Source organism: Sycon ciliatum, chromosome 6, assembly GCF_964019385.1.
Source record: "Sycon ciliatum chromosome 6, ocSycCili1.1, whole genome shotgun sequence".
Lineage (NCBI taxonomy): Eukaryota > Metazoa > Porifera > Calcarea > Leucosolenida > Sycettidae > Sycon > Sycon ciliatum.
Window position 1 is genome coordinate 22,562,318 of NC_088648.1, and position 17,139 is coordinate 22,579,456.

Genomic DNA, 17,139 nt, shown 5'->3' on the forward strand with positions numbered 1-17,139 from the left:
ACCTTTCGTAACGTAAAGGATTTTTTCTTCTTGATCCATGCACGTATGCATACACACATGCATATTTACACACACACAAACACACACACACACACACACACATACACACATGTACACATACGCACTCACACATACACACACACACATGTACACACACATGTACACACACACGCACACGCATGCACCGGCGGTGTAAATCTGCTGACGTGTCCTGTGTTGTCTGTGTGTTTGCGTTTCCTCCCGCCCTGCCTGCCGACAGTTTCCAGCCACGCCCGAGGCCGGTATCATGCGCCTGGGCCATGCCTCTGACACCATTGCACTCTGCTATCAAGAACGCTTGATTACACTGGCCGAGAAAGTTCGCCTTTCTGGGGTAAGACTTGTATCGCAATTTAGTGATACATTTAGAATGAATCAGTCGGGTAAGTGAACTGCCTGAAAAGAGAAAAAATGCCATTCCCACCAGAACTCGAACCCGGGACCTAGCTTGTCATGAGCAATGCTCTAACCATCTGAGCTATGGGACCAGGCCGAAACTAGAAGGTGCTGATAATTTGTTTACTCCAAAGGCAGTTCACAACACGAAACTTGTCAGAGCCTTCTAGGTTTGGCTTGTCCTATAGCTAAGATGGCTAGAGCGGGGATGAATTTATCCTGTATCGCATCGCAGTTTGCGATGCAAAATCGATCTGCTGCTACTCAAAAGTCACCATGACTCGCAGAAAACTGCGATACATACAGACTGTCCATGCCTAGCCTGCGCTCAGTGTCAAGTAACATGCATACAGTGCAGTGCATGTGGTGCAGGCACTCTCAATCTGCGTGCACATGTATGATTCAGTCTTTTTTTTGTGTGCAAAACGAGAGAGCTTGGAAGCTCAGGGCCCTACGCTATGCTTTTTGGCCTTGATGACCTAGACAAAAAAAGCATACGGATGTTATAAATTCGTCTCTTTCCCTCAAAGCCAGTTAATATGTTATAAATTCATATAAATTTTTCCTTTTTTTTAAAGACATAACCTGGGATTCAAACCCGCACTATCGCCCTGCATGCATCCCCCGATACACTTCGCATACAAACTAATTCTTCCAAGTTGCTTCACGTTATGATCTTGCATTTGAAAGCCCTATTTGAATATGCATTGTGGCCAGCCGTCTTTGATAGCACGGTACGGTACGGGACAGGTACGGGACAGGTACGGGACAGGTACGGTCGAGGGTAATACGACACCGTCTACCGCCTTGATGATCTAGGCAAAAAAAGGCATAGAGATGTTACGAGAGAGCTTGGAAGCTCAGAGCCCTACGCTATGCTTTGTTGCTTGCTCATCATGCATGTAACGTGTCAAAGCTGTGTGGACCCTGGCTAGCGCCAAACGGTACTGAAGTAACGTCTGTTGCACAGCTACGGGATTAATATTTGGTGTTTATTATATATATATATATTTTTTTTTATTGGGTCACGCCTGGCGCTATCCCGTATTTGTTCCGTACCATCAAAGACAGCTGGCCACAAACAGCTAGCCACAATATTTTGTTTCTTTGTGCCTTCGGCATGCCTGGCGCTATCCCGTACCTGTCTCGTTTCTGCCGATCACGGGCGTTCTGGAGTCGACGGGATGTCTGTCCTGCCGTTTCCTGTGACCGGCGCTGACTCTGCCAATCACGGGCGTTCTGGAGTCAACGGGATGTCTGTCCTGCCGTTTCCTGTGACCGGCGCTGACTCTGCCGATTACGAATGTTCTGGAGTCGACGGGATCTATCTTCCGACGTTTCCTGTGAGCGGCGCTGACTCGCCCGTTCAAGATTATTTTGGAGACGACGGGATCTCTCTTCGAAAGTATGTTTTTGCTGACGCATCATATCACCTATTCGACCACTAACGTCCATTCTAATTGCATTTACTCGTCTCCCTACTTCGTATTTCTTTCCAGAAAATCTCCCTATACAGCAGGGAGTCGTTTACATAATACGAATCCCTGCTGTACATCTATATACGGTATAATTATTATGCTATCGGCCTACATGCGATTCCCGGGTTGGTCGACAGGCGGCCCAGCGAGCCTGCTAGAGGGATCTCGGCCTCGCACACAAATCCACACAACATGCTACTGCACTATCGGCCTGAATGCATTCCTCTGATACACTTCGCATACTCATTCGCTTGATGGTACCGTACTCTTGATGGTACGGGACAGGTACGGGATAGCGCCAGGCATGCCGATGGTATAAACAAACAAAAATATTGTGGCCAGCTGTCTTTGCTGGTACGGTTAAGTACGGGACAGATACGGGATAGCGCCAGGCGTGACACAAACAAACAAACAAACACCAAATTAAAGCTGTGTGGACCCTGGCTAGCGCCAGACGTTACTGAAGTAACGTCTTCTGCATAGCTACGGGAATAAATTTTTCAATTATCCTATTTTTTTAGCATAACCTGGGATTAGAACCCGCACTATCGCCCTACATGCATTCCCCCATACACTTCGCATTCATACTCATTCTACCAAGTTGCTTCACGTTATGATCTTGCGTTTGAAAGCCCTATTTGAATATTGCGGCCAGCTGTATGTGGCCAGCTGTGTTTGATGGTACGGTACAGTACGGGACAGATACGGGATAGCGCCAGGCGTGACACAAACACACAAACACCAAATTAAAGCTGTGTGGACCCTGGCTAGCGCCAGACGTTACTGAAGTAACGTCTTCTGCATAGCTACGGGAATAATGGGCTTTCAGGCATCATTCTCAAGAAGGACTATGTGGTAAACACCCAGCCTTCAAAGAAAAATGCTAATCAAAATCAAAGGCTGCTACACAATTGTGATTTTGTATAGCAGAAACTGCTATGCAAAAATATAGCAATACATTCATCCCGGCGCTAGAGCATTTCCCATGACAAGCAAGGTCCCGGGTTTTGCCGAGTCCTGGTGAGGTTGGCATTTTTTCTTCTTTTTTCATGCAGTTCACTTCCCCGACTGATCCTTCGAATTTTGAAGTTCTCCCAATCCTTTACAACTTAGAATGCAGAAAAATATGAATCACCTACATAATTCTTGAACACCAGTATATTATGCAGATCTTGGGTTGAAAACCAGGCATTTCCTTATAACAATGTCCATTTCTGGTGGCAAGTATCCCGTTTGACCGGGTCACCTGAAATACTGGTGCCACGACACTGACCTGGGCCCTGACCATCACTATCCTTTGCTGCATGTAATACTGTCAGGTTCCAGAGAACTGGGGAGTGAGCCTCCTAGCCTTAGGCCATCCTTATTTCCATGCACTATGCCTATGGCAGGCGGGTAGCACCGTCGTTGGAGGTGGTTCGGCCCGGAGCTTCTCCCGCGGGGAAAAAATTGAAAAATAGGGTGCAAAATCCTGCATTCCGGCCCGATCTGGGCACTTTCAAATTTTGGCATTGTGTTAAAAAAAAGAAAAGAAAAAAGGTCCGGCCAAAGCCAGACCGGCCGGACCAGCTGCTACACTCCTGTATGGTCTGTGTATAGTCGAGTCATTGTGGATGTGTTGAGTCATTGTGGATTTATTGAGTCATTGTGTATAATTATTAAGGTATGCTGTGCTTGGTGAAATCCCTGCCTGTTCGTTCTCCGGCGCTCCGTTCGTCGCCACCCCACAACATTGTAACTTTGCTTATGTTCTTGCTCGCTGTTCAGATGCGTGGCACGAGTGACCTGGACAGGCATCAGCTGCTCGTTGACATGATCAACGCCAGCCACCCGAATGCCATCGGTTTCAAGCGCTTCGTGCACGTCATCTGGTGCAAGGGCGGGCCCTATCGCCGCTTCTCGTCCGCGCTCAAGCGGAAAGCCATGCAGAGTGGCCTCAAGGGTCTCCAGAACTGGGGAAACTTTGCTCCGGATTGACCGCAATGCGTATGGTTCCACTTGCAGTGTCATGTATACTAGTGGGATCACAATTGACCGTACCCGCTGACCCAGTATGAGTAAGTGCAATGTCCCGACTCCTATATGGGAGCACGGCAGAGAGATCACCGCGTGACCTGCAGTCATGTGTCGGTCAGACGCACATGGCGGGAAGGAAACCAAAATAATGCCCCAAACACGGCGTGATGGACTCGTCGTGTCTGGGGAAAAAGAGCTCCCCCCCCCCCCCGGAGTATGCAGGTCTTGTACATTCTCAATCACTTAATCATCATCATCATTAGATGCTTTCTTTTCTGATGGCTATCATCAAAACTAGACTATATCTCGGGCGCATATACATGTATTATGCATTGTCACTTGTCCGATCCTCTTTCACCCCGTTCTATCGGTATCCATGGTAACCACTTGAACGCCTTTCAGGGCTTACCTATTACATACCACATGCCTGTACGTGTGGTGCTGCAGTGCGCAGAATCGCAGATTGTGCAACTGCTGATGGACGGTTGTGACGACGCGCGTTTGGCATTTCGTCTTGTCAATGCTATAACCAGCTCCACCAGTGCATTGGAGTGATTGGACGGATGCACGTCTAGCTGAGTCCATGCAGTGCACTTTTGTATACAGTCAGGGTCTTTCGTTCACAAACGATTACAATATAAAGCTGAGACCGAGTCGCGGCGGAGATTTACTCGTATGTGGAGCCGCACACCAATGGGAGATTTTTCATTTTATTTATATTTACTATCCCTAGTGAGAAACATGTGGAGACCAATGATGATAATACTCTTGATGCTACCTGACAGCAATGCCTGCAAGTAGACTTTGATGGTTGGATAACTGCGAATCACGCATCCATCGGTATAATGCTCACCGCTTGACGCCGCAGAGCTCCAGAAACCCCACAACTGATCCCCTTGCTGTGACCAACAATAGCATGCACCGATCACTGCACCCGTTAACCTTGTCTAGATGTTCTAGACATCACTCTATAATTATAGTCATGTGTTTTTTCCAAATTTCCAACATTCCCTGTACTATCCTGAAGAGAAGGGAAAGAAAACGTTTGATAGAAGGAAGCGTCTACTTGATTGTGTGGATTTTCGTCTTTGCTTGCGAAGGTATAGGTTGCGAAACTATCAAGACGAAATATTGGGAATAGTTTAATAAATGTTCTAGTAGTTAAACAGTTTGTGGAGACAGAAATGAAATTAACGCAATAAGTAAAACAATTCTTCAGAATTCCCAAAAAAGTAAAACAAGTTGAGAATTTCAAAACACACACACACACCATTTGCACAGGTTAGATTTCCTTGAACGCTTCTGTTGCCATCTCTTCAGAAGGAATTTACTGGCAAAGGTAGTTCAACCTGGTAAATGTAACTAGCATCCAGTTAGGCTGGACTGTCAGCGTACGCTTCTCCACGTTGCAATGGCATTGCACGGCAGGAAACACTGCCGGACAATGTCTTCGCATGAGCTACGCACTTATATGTGCTGTTTGGAAGGAAGATGGAACAGCGGTATGGAGGGAAATGATAATAAAAAAAAACGAGCAAACTTTTAAAAGCAAAACCCAGAGCGGCAGAGGCAGGAGATGCATTTCACGAGTGGTAAAAAATTATACTTGAACACACCAATAGGACCTAAATGCAGTACATGGGGTGTGCGCACCAGCTTTGGTCGGTTGTACTGAACTCAGAAGTACAGGAAAACCTGCCAAGGCGACCACTCGGATAAGGCGACCACCTGTCCTAGAAGACCACTGAAAACCAGCACCAATGAATGCTAATTCCAGTCAAGTGACCCTGGATAAGAAGGCCACCTGGTTACAGAGACCGCATTTTGAAGGTCCCTTGAGCGGTCGTCTTAGACAGGTTTCGCCGTATACCCTATACAATGCAGCGCGTGTACGATTAGCACGCGACTGACATCGGCTCGGGCCATCAGCACCGGCGCATGCACTCATACTTCTCGGACCATACGATACCTATCCTCTTCGGCAGTTTCTGCCTGATCTCCAAGGCTATGCGCTGGTTCAGCCGGTATTTTGTATTCCACATCGCCAGCAGGAACTGCTGGAAGCCTTCTTCACCCAGGGGTGTCTTGCACTCTTGAAGGAGCAGCTCCCTGCACGCGATGGAGTTTTTCTGAAATAGGAAGAAGCAGAAACGAAGTCACAAGCACATTGGCACCCAGGTCCGCTTCAGGGTCAAACAATCACCACCCCACCCCAGATCCGGTTCAGGGCCAAACTATCACCATCCCACTCCAGTTCAGGGTCGAGAAATCACTACCCCACTCCAGATCCGGTTCAGGGCTAAACAATCACTACCCCACTCCAGGTCCAGTTCAGGGTCAAACAATCACCACCCCACCCCAGGTCCAGTTCAGGGTCAAACAATCACTACCCCCACTCCAGGTCCTGGTTCAGGGCCAAACAATCACTAGGGCCCCACTCCAGGTCCTGGTTCTCGGCCAAACAATCACTGCCCCACCCCAGATCCAGTTCAGGGCTAAAACAATCACTACCCCAGATCCGGTTCAGGGCCAAACAATCACTGCCCCACTCTAGGTCCAGTTCTGGGCCAAACAATCACTAGCCCAACCCAGGTAGTGTCGAGGAACAAACATGAACTTTACCTCAGCACTAATCTTCATCATCTGTTTCATAAAGTTGTCTGGCGAGGTCCTTTGCATCGCAGAGCCGAAGGTCATTGCCGGATGTCTCCAGCTGCGCAGCAACGTGAACAAAGCACAAGAAAACACATACACTCCAGCGTCATGTCACTGACCAGGAACTCCACGGTGGTCCGGGCAGGAAGTCCACGGTGGCCCGGGGCAGGAACTCCACGGTGGCCCGGGCAGGAACTCCACGGTGGCTTGGGCAGGAAGTCCACAGTGGCTTGGGCAGGAACTCCAGGGTGGCCCGGGCAGGAACTCTAGGGTGGCCCGGGCAGGAACTCCATGGTGGCCCGGCCAGGAACTCCACGGTGGCCCGGGCAGGAACTCCACGGTGGCCCGGGCAGGAACTCTACGGTGGCCCGGGCAGGAACTCTACGGTGGCCCGGGCAGGAACTCCATGGTGGGCCGGCCAGGAACTCCACGGTGGCCCGGGCAGGAACTCCACGGTGGCCCGGCCAGGAACTTGAGACCATTGAGAATTTGAGACCATTGGTCGCTTCAGCTGCTTTCGCCTCGCTTCCACTGCTTCCACTGCCATCGCTATGTGCATCCCTGTGCGTGTTTGCCGGCGTTTGCACCATGATGGTTTGTGGCTATCTTGTAAAAAAATCCACTGGAGGCCATGTTTTCAGCATTCCAAGGAATGCCACCACTGCCAACGATCAAGGCGCAGATGCAGCTCCTAAGGTGGTGGGAGGTGAGTAGACCACACCCAGCACTGAGTGGTCTAAGAGCAAGAGTACCAAACCTAACCGTGGCATTAATCACTGCACAACACCTCATGTTCAGTGTAGCATACTGTGATTCCGGTAGGGAAACCAGGTGCCTCAATTCGGATCACATCTAAAAGGTACTGGAGTACACACTGCGTGTGGAGAGAATGCTTATCACTGAAACTCTTAGTCATACCTGACCTACATTTTAAAACCCATCAGGTCAGTGGCACCGAACGTTTCATACACCTAAAAATGTTCAAAGCTAAGATTACGGCAGCAATGTACAGTTGCGTTCGCTGAAATCAGACCCGAAGTGCAAAACTGGCACGCTGGACCAGCTCCGATTATATCACCGTACTTGCACATGTGTACTTCCAGCCGCATTCATACCTCTTCCAGGGCCGTGCAGGGCCGTGAAAGTTGAGGGCGTCAGGTATGCACTATAGGTCGGATTTCACCAAGCGCAATCGTACAGTCATGCACAAGTCATACAGTACTGAAGTCCGTGCATGTAATAGACAACATTGTAATATACTCTACTGCTAATTGCTTACCCAGTTGAATGCGTCAAACTGTGCTTTTACAAGAGCACTCTTGCCCTCTGAGTAAGGCTCTTCGTCATCTTCTTCGTGCTGATTTCGCTTTCGCTGCTTCTGTTGCTGCTCACCCGTCGATGCCGAATGGCTCACTTCCGGGGCAGAGTTCTGTGTACTTGCCGCTGGAGCCGTCGCCGGCTTGTTTGGGTCTCTGCGTGCGGTATCCACACCAGCTGCCCGTGTCTGGAGTCCGTGTGCCGTAGAAGTAGCGGTAGCAGCAGTACGTGGGGCAGGCGGAGACTGGTTCCTCGATGCAGTGTGGCTGTGTGGTGCTCCCGTACGATCGGAGCGTTCAGACGTGTGAGACCGAGAAGAGGCGCTTCCCGGTGCAGTGCTGCTGCTGCCAGCATACGATGCAGCACTGGGGGATTGGTCTCGAGTCTGCGCCCCATCAACTCCGTCACCCCCCATCTCCTGCTGTCCACTATTATGGCTAGGTTGGGAGCCACCGCTCGAACTAGCTCTGCTGCTGCTGCTGGGGGCACTAGCCCCGCTCTCATTATACCCGCCGTCGCACAGATCCTGTGAATCGGTCGTGTGCCCCGTTGACGACTCGTGCAGATCAGCTTTCCATGATTGGGATTGTTCCCGTGACTGAAATTGGCTTTCGGAAGAGGATTGCAGCGGTGAGCGAACACCGGAGGAGGTCCAACCCGGAGCGGACGCATCGTGGCACTGCTGTGCACTTACATGGTCCGGATCCACCGCTGGATTCATGCAAGGCAGTGGGTGAGCAATGGCTGCCTTCTCTCTCGCAATCGTGTCATTTCTGGGAGACTGGACGCAGGTAGGGAGTTCACAAACATGAAAACGACACACACACACAAAGATGAACATCGAGAGAACAAAATTGTACAACAAAAAAAGGCATTCCCTATTACGTACAGAGCCCAAGAGTCCTGCGGGTAGAGTCGTGAATCTCAGAGTAGCGTTATGTCCTGATAGACCGGACTGCTAGCACAGTTGAAGGTGGTCATGTGCAAGAGAAACCCCTGGTTTCAGCCACCATGGCACCAAACACTTGCAACTGGGCCGAGGCGGAAGCCGTTTTTTTTTATTTGCCCGGCCAAACCATAGCAATTCCAGCATGATACGGGTAGAGGCGGCGACGGCGTATGACCACCTCGACAGTAATCACGTGAGGATGGATATGGTCGGACCAACGAAACGCGTTGCACCGTGACTGACAAACAAACGTGGGATTGAGCGTTTATGGTCCGTACATGCAGGCGGACTCTCAGTCGAAGCAGCATGGCAGGCCGCTCACATTCATCACACTCCGTAACGAAGAAAACATCGTAATTCCCAACATGTACTGTTGCCAACATGAACATAGTGCTAATACACTAACATACTCCCTATAACATCCTGTAGGGGCGGGGGGGGGGGGGGGAGAGGGGAGCAGGGAACAATGCATTCACAATTGGGTGCCACAAGCACATACTCGGCATTATGAAGATATTACCCATTCAATTCGTACTCACAATTGCTAGTTCAGGACTGACTTCGTTTTGTGTGTTCGATTGCGCATCACTTGGACTGCCGCATTCCTGCACAGGTACGCGCCCAGTCGCCGCGGCGACAGTATTGCTCGGGCTGAGCCCATCACTGGCATTGTGCACTATCCGCCCGTTTCCTTGGTCCAAAATATTGCTGTGCGGGCGACGCTGGGGTTGTAGATTGTCACCGTTCTCTCTGCCATAAACCTGCACGGTGTTTACAGCACGCACACACATGCAGACATGCACCCACCCAGATGAACGCACCCACCCAGACGCACACACACACATATGCACACACCCACACACACACACCCACACACACACTTGTACTTGTTGCTCACTGCCCAAACTGGTCACGTGGGTCTCCCCGGGAGAGGGGAGAGAGACTCAAAAGGAATCTTGGAAAGATGAATCAATTGGCTATTGAACCGCCCAACGGCAGACACCCCCTGAAATCCCCAAAGCTCTGGGTGGACTTGAAAATGATCCCACTTATGGGCTCACCACACCTCAGTAAGTGGGTGAGGACAAGGTGCACACACACACACACACACACACACACACACACACACACACACACACACACACACACACACACACACACACACACACACACACACACACACACACACACACACACACACACACACACACACACACACACACACACACACACACACACACACACACACACACACACACACACACACACACACACACACACACACACACACACACACACACACACACACACACACACACACACACACACACACACACACACACACACACACACACACACACACACACACACACACACACACACACACACACACACACACACACACACACACACACACACACACACACACACACACACACACACACACACACACACACACACACACACACACACACACACACACACACACACACACACACACACACACACACACACACACACACACACACACACACACACACACACACACACACACACACACACACACACACACACACACACACACACACACACACACACACACACACACACACACACACACACACACACACACACACACACACACACACACACACACACACACACACACACACACACACACACACACACACACACACACACACACACACACACACACACACACACACACACACACACACACACACACACACACACACACACACACACACACACACACACACACACACACACACACACACACACACACACACACACACACACACACACACACACACACACACACACACACACACACACACACACACACACACACACACACACACACACACACACACACACACACACACACACACACACACACACACACACACACACACACACACACACACACACACAGACTCTCCCTCGCTGTTGGTCGCTTGCCGTGCTTGCAAATGTGCCATTGAATTCCACCAGCAGATCGACACACACACACACACACCTTGACCTTGACATACAACTGCCGTTAAACGGCTAAGCTGCCCTTACGAGGAGGGAAACAAAGGGCTCGCATCACGGCTTTGCGGCAGAACATCCGGTCTCATGCCGCTGCAGATCCTGCTGCCTGCGATATCTCTCACCACACACACACACACACACACACACACACACACACACACACACACACACACACACACACACACACACACACACACACACACACACACACACACACACACACACACACACACACACACACACACACACACACACACACACACACACACACACACACACACACACACACACACACACACACACATTCCACCTGGATGACTTAGCTGCACTGCTGAAGCTTTACTCGCAGACAAACCTACGACAGTTTCTAAAAGTAATTTCCTTTCCAGGATCTCATAATGTTGAGTCACCTCCACCCTCTAATAATAGGATCTCATAATATATTGACGAGTCCACAAAGGACGAAACAGTTCTGTCTGCAGATTGAGTATATATATATATATATATATACTCAATCTGCGTTATATATATATATATAGAACAATAGAAGTATTTCTTGCGTCGGCAAAAAGTGCTCAATGTCCTAAGACAGAGCGGGGTTATACACTCAGACACAAAGGATCTCCAAGTTTCTCAGTGTTGCTACTCTGAGTTTCGTGCAAAAGCACTCTTCAGCAACTGAAGAGTGCTTTTGCACGAAACTCAGAGTAGCAACACTGAGAAACTTGGAGATCCTTTGTGTCTGAGTGTATATATATATATATATATGTCGCTAGCCAGTCTAGTTGGGAATCACAGGTGAAGATAAGTGTGGCAAGTGTGGTGGTGTGAGCAATCGCGTAGAAGAAATACTTCTATTGTTCTATATATATTTATATATATATGGGCCTGATTGGAAATTTTTATTTCCATTGCTATCAGGTTCGGCCTCATTTCCTCTGTGCTGCGCTGACGAGTCCACAAAGGACGAAACAGTTCTGTCCGCAGATTGAGTATTTCGCTCCTGCTCTTGTAGCAGTTGAGCACTCTTGCGTGGGGTAGTGCCTTTGCTGTTTGCGTTATGCAGAGCTCACTAACTTGTCAGTTTGAGCACTCTGGCAGGGTACGTTCGGGCCTGATTGGAAATTTTTATTTCCATTGCTATCAGGTTCGGCCTCATTTCCTCTGTGCTGCGCTGACGAGTCCACAAAGGACGAAACAGTTCTGTCCGCAGATTGAGTATTTCGCTCCTGCTCTTGTAGCAGTTGAGCACTCTTGCGTGGGGTAGTGCCTTTGCTGTTTGCGTTATGCAGAGCTCACTAACTTGTCAGTTTGAGCACTCTGGCAGGGTACGTTCGGGCCTGATTGGAAATTTTTATTTCCATTGCTATCAGGTTCGGCCTCATTTCCTCTGTGCTGCGCTGACGAGTCCACAAAGGACGAAACAGTTCTGTCCGCAGATTGAGTATTTCGCTCCTGCTCTTGTAGCAGTTGAGCACTCTTGCGTGGGGTAGTGCCTTTGCTGTTTGCGTTATGCAGAGCTCACTAACTTGTCAGTTTGAGCACTCTGGCAGGGTACGTTCGGGCCTGATTGGAAATTTTTATTTCCATTGCTATCAGGTTCGGCCTCATTTCCTCTGTGCTGCGCTGACGAGTCCACAAAGGACGAAACAGTTCTGTCCGCAGATTGAGTATAATAGAGAGGTTTTGCATTCCGAATTTCGGAATGATTTTCGACTGTGCTTTTCCGAAAAAAGCGCGTTCCGAAAAACGGTACTTTCAGTGTTTTGCATTCCGAAAATCTGATTCGACTTCGTTTCCAAGGGTTGCCATGCAAAACAAAAGGGAGAGCGTCGAAGGGGTTGAGCAGGATCAAATCCATGTGCGCAGGTCAAACTGAATTATTTGGGTGCGGTTCGAAGACGAGGACGGACTGATGGAGGACCAAGTGATCCAACAGCTGAAGACGGGGTTGGCGAACTACTGTCTTGTACTGTCAGTAGGCTTCATGGCAAAGGAAGATAGAGTGTGATGGAGTGTGAGAAGATTAGTCAACATGGCGAGATCAGCGAGAGCAGCAAAACCAGCAAAAATCAAAACTACATACATGTACGTGGAAAATTTTTCAAATAATCGAGATCAGCAGAAAGCAAAAATACAAACATGAAAAATACACTTTTTTGTATTCAAATATGCACTCCCAAACATGAAAGAGCCGAAAATCCATTTTCGGAAAACCATGCACTTTCGCCACCACACTTCCGAAAGTTCGACTACTTTTTCGACTGCTGCCGCCACATTCCGAAAATAATTCCGAAATTCGGAATGCAAAACCTCTCTATTATATTATATATTATATATATTAACTGGTTTGAGGGAAAGGGACAAACGGGAAAAGTCTGAAGAAAAAATTGACTGTCACCACCAGGACTCGAACCAGGGACCCTCGCTTGTAGCCAGCGATGCTCTAACCACTGAGCTATATATACCTTCTGTTTTTTCCTGTGTAACAAAAACCTCTGTACTGTAAAAATGAGCCATTATTCTGATGAGGCGCATAAAAAAATTCACGGTTCGCGTGAGACTCAGCTAGAGGCCGAATTTTCCGCATCCGTAGGAACGCCACCATCCTTCAAGGATCAAGGCACAGATGCAGCTCCTAAAGCGGTGGGAGGTGAGTAGATCAGCTCACAAGCATGTGGTCAAAGACCGAAAATCCCATTCACTGCATCCATGCATATTATTATAATAACGATTTCCTAAAATCGACTGGTTTACGTGTACCAAAGGCAACGATTCTCACGCAATCTCGACGCTCAATAGAACAGTATATGTATCGATTTCTGTATAACGATTTCTATTTTAACGACAGATTTCTCCTCGTTAACTCGTTAGAATTAGCACTTCGTTATGTATAATTATGGCTTTTACAGTATAATCTTGTTGCACCCTATATTATACCCGTCAATCCAAAGTTAGTATGTGCTGCTGCTGCCTTCATCTTCTTCAATTCTCTCGGGAACTTTTGACGTACAGTAAAACCTGGTGTAAGCGACCTCCGGGTTTAGCGACCACCTGCTCTTAACGACCGCCTTCCCATGCACCGGCAGTTCTACACAGCCACTGTGGGACCTGGTTCCAAAGACCACCTGGCTTTAACGACCACTTTTGCTTGCACCGTGGGGTGGTCGCTTAAACCAGGTTTTACTGTGCACTGCTAATCATACAGAAGCTATAGTTGTGTACAGTGCTATCGGGTGCCGAAGAACTGGGGTCAGGGTTCTAGCCTAGCCCGTTCTTATTTTTAGCGACCACAGCAGTTTCGTTCTTTTTCGATGGTACAGTCAGAGTCTTGCGTGTACATTTATGCAGAGTTATACGTCTGAGTGTACACCGTAGTGTACATAACGGTTTCCGTTCTTAGCTGCAAAAATCCAGCCTAGACCATTCTAATAAAAAAAATTTGGTGAAACTCTAGCCTGGCCTCTACAGTACTGTACCGTCTCTTGCTCCTCCCCCCTCCCCCTCCCCCCTCCCCCCTCCCCCCTCCCCCCTCCCCCTCCCCCCTCCCCCCTCCCCCCTCCCCCCCCCCTCCCCCTCCCCCCTCCCCCCTCCCCCTCCCCCCTCCCCCCTCCCCCCCCCCTCCCCCTCCCCCCTCCCCCCTCCCCCCTCCCCCTCCCCCCTCCCCCCCCCTCCCCCTCCCCCCTCCCCCTCCCCCTCCCCCCTCCCCCTCCCCCCTCCCCCCTCCCCCCTCCCCCCCCCCACCCCCCCCCCTCCCCCTCCCCCCCCCCTCCCCCCACCCCCCCCCCTCCCCCTCCCCCCACCCCCCCCCCCTCCCCCCCTCCCCCCCCCCGCCTTTATCTCCCTCCCATTGTCGTAGAACAATACAGTAGGGAGGTTTCGCTCTACGCAATTATGTATGAAAATTCGTATGTTGTACGCGCCGAGGAGCGAGGGCAACTTCTATAGGTAACTATCCCTACGGATTTCCGTGGAAAAGCACTTTCCTACGTTCGGTCCTCCGTCGGACTTTTTGAAATATCTTTTCGCAGTTTCGGGGTTCATCCATAGCAATGTTCAAGCCGCGCGCAACCCAAGGTACACATCACGTGGAGAACAAAATGGAGAACGTGGTTTCGGTCCGTGGTGCATGATGCGGTGGACGCATGTAACTGACACGTCTCGTACGGAACTAGGCATGCTTAGCAATCATGGGGAAATCGCGCAGAGTGAAGCGGGATTCACTGAAGCTTTTTTGCGATGCAATGGGCGATGCGACGCGATCTGCGGTGGAGGCGTGCGATGCGAACTCGCGAAATACCACTCACAGAAGAAGTCAGCGATGCGATGACGCATCGCAAAGATGTTTCTGTGAATCCCGCTTAAAATCCAACAGCACTGAATTTTACGTATGAAAATTGAGTGCAGTTCCTACGTTATTTTCGTATGTAACTAAGTAGAGTGAAACCTCCCTAACACTGTTGTTATACTCCCTATTGGTATAATGATGTAATCCTTTCGCCTCCACCATAATCGCGTCCATCTGATCCCTTGCAATTGGCCTTGTTGTCGGTTTAGAACTTTGGTCAGGAGTAACCAACTTCATCACTAAAATTTCCGGAGTATAGTGCGCACTTTAGATGTGCTATTTTAGGCCCTAAATCGCAGGTGCGCACTATGCTCCGGATATGAAATGCATGTACTTATTGAAGTGCGCATCCCCAATGAAGATTGGGGGTGCGCGTTATACAAAGGTGCGCACTATACTCCGAAAAATACGGTAGTCTTTTAAAACAGGCAATGCATCACCATCTCACCTCCGCCACTGGCTGAACCTCCCCTTGCGGTATACTGCTTTCAAGCATTACACGTTCATCGATTGGTGGCTGGCCAGAGGCTGAGGGGAGTCGGTCACCTTCCTGGGCCATGGTGAGAAGTCACACACTGTTCGATGAGTCACAGCGACTGCTAGTACGACAGGTTTTTGCGAGCTCTGCTACTGCGGACTGTTACCAGATGGGCTAGTGCGCGTGTTCTATTTGTGTAGTTGCACACTCGTACTCGTAGACAAACAATCCACGCGGTCGTCCGGCGCTTGCTGTGAATTGTGATGACTTATTTGAACGGGACGGGGCGCTAGCACTGTCGTTCTTCTCTTTGATAGCGCGGGTTGCTGCTGGCTACTTCGTTTCCAGGAAATCCACTGTCCACTCGTGATCGTAGAACCTAATAAAACCGAAGACGTTAGTATTAGTAATGATTATAAAACTGCAAAGTTTCAAGATGAACAGATGTTGTAGCAGTTACCAGGGTACTACCGGCAGTGCGCGCGCTGGTAGCTTGCGACCCTCCTTCGGTTCCGCTATTCACAGAGCGGCGTTGCGAATCAATCGATGGAGGCAGGAGCTAGGAGACGCAAACAACACGACGCGTCAACCTCAGCTTCCGTAGAGTCTACGAGTCTCCAGTTCACCTCGCAGTCCACCGGTCTACAGAATCCTCTTCAAATCGCACGGTGTGTTTGGATTCTTCCCCCAGCGTGCTTCCTGCAGCTCGCCTTTCGCTGAAATAATTAGAGATCGAGGCAAGCCGACACCTACTTGTACGTGGGCACACGTCTTCAACTGTTACTGTTCTCGTAGCGATGAAACAACACTCCAAACATTTAGTAGATCTTTCGCTAGAGTCACTTTCCACTTGCGGAAAACTGCCTACTAGTACTACTACTAGTACTAGTATCAGAAGTGGGCTACTGCTGACTTGTTCCCCCTATCTCCTGATCCCTTTACTTTGGCTAAAATGTACTTGTCAATGCAGTCAGTTGTTGGCACAGGGCCAGTATGTTAGTACACGTCTGTTCCACTTCTGGAGAACCCGTCGATCCACTACTAAACTGCCTGTACATCGGCTGATTTTCATACGGTCGTCACATCATGTCAGTGATCACTCACATCATCCATCGCCCGCGCTCAGCGCGCTGTTATGTGGTCCACTGGTCCCGGTAGATCTACGACGTAGTCATTAATTTTGTAGCTGTGCAGATTTGGCAGTAAACCATGGTAAACGATCGATGCTGGATGATGACGGGCACCGAGGGGACTTTTCCCCTGATGACTATCAGATGAGTACAGGCCAAGGGGAAGGTTATCAACGTCCCTAGTCACGCGACGTCCAGCCTGAGTGGCCAAGCTCCATCAGATAAGGAGGACCCATAACAGCATTAGCCTCCTTTCCTCCCCTTGTGGTCGTGGG

The 17,139-nt window shown here is 49.6% G+C and overlaps 2 protein-coding genes across 3 annotated transcripts in view; one reads left to right on the forward strand and one right to left on the reverse strand.

The window, feature by feature from the left end:
* Positions 1 to 4,344, forward strand: part of LOC135819716 (histone-lysine N-methyltransferase 2D-like) — a gene marked incomplete at its 5' end in the record, with an annotated part of 9,247 nt that extends 4,903 nt beyond the window's left edge. Inside the window, 2 exon segments of the mRNA XM_065332970.1 lie at positions 260 to 373; positions 3,681 to 4,344. Of these exon segments, the coding sequence (XP_065189042.1) occupies positions 260 to 373; positions 3,681 to 3,890 (324 nt within the window). The 3' untranslated portion in view covers positions 3,891 to 4,344.
* Positions 4,345 to 4,898: 554 nt separating this feature from the next.
* Positions 4,899 to 16,676, reverse strand: LOC135819717 (probable GH family 25 lysozyme 3). Of its 2 annotated transcripts, XM_065332972.1 has the most exons (6): positions 16,195 to 16,676; positions 15,705 to 16,113; positions 9,390 to 9,611; positions 7,864 to 8,682; positions 6,552 to 6,642; positions 4,899 to 6,058 (listed from the first exon to the last, which is right to left on the reverse strand). In XM_065332972.1, the coding sequence occupies exons 2-5, from the start codon at positions 15,813 to 15,815 to the stop codon at positions 6,559 to 6,561; spliced, it is 1,236 nt and encodes a 411-aa protein (XP_065189044.1). In that variant the 5' UTR covers positions 15,816 to 16,113; positions 16,195 to 16,676; the 3' UTR covers positions 4,899 to 6,058; positions 6,552 to 6,558. The 2 variants fall into 2 exon arrangements, with proteins under 2 accessions (XP_065189044.1, XP_065189043.1); XM_065332971.1 differs by having other exon boundaries at positions 15,705 to 16,676.
* Between the last annotated feature and the right edge of the window lie 463 nt (positions 16,677 to 17,139).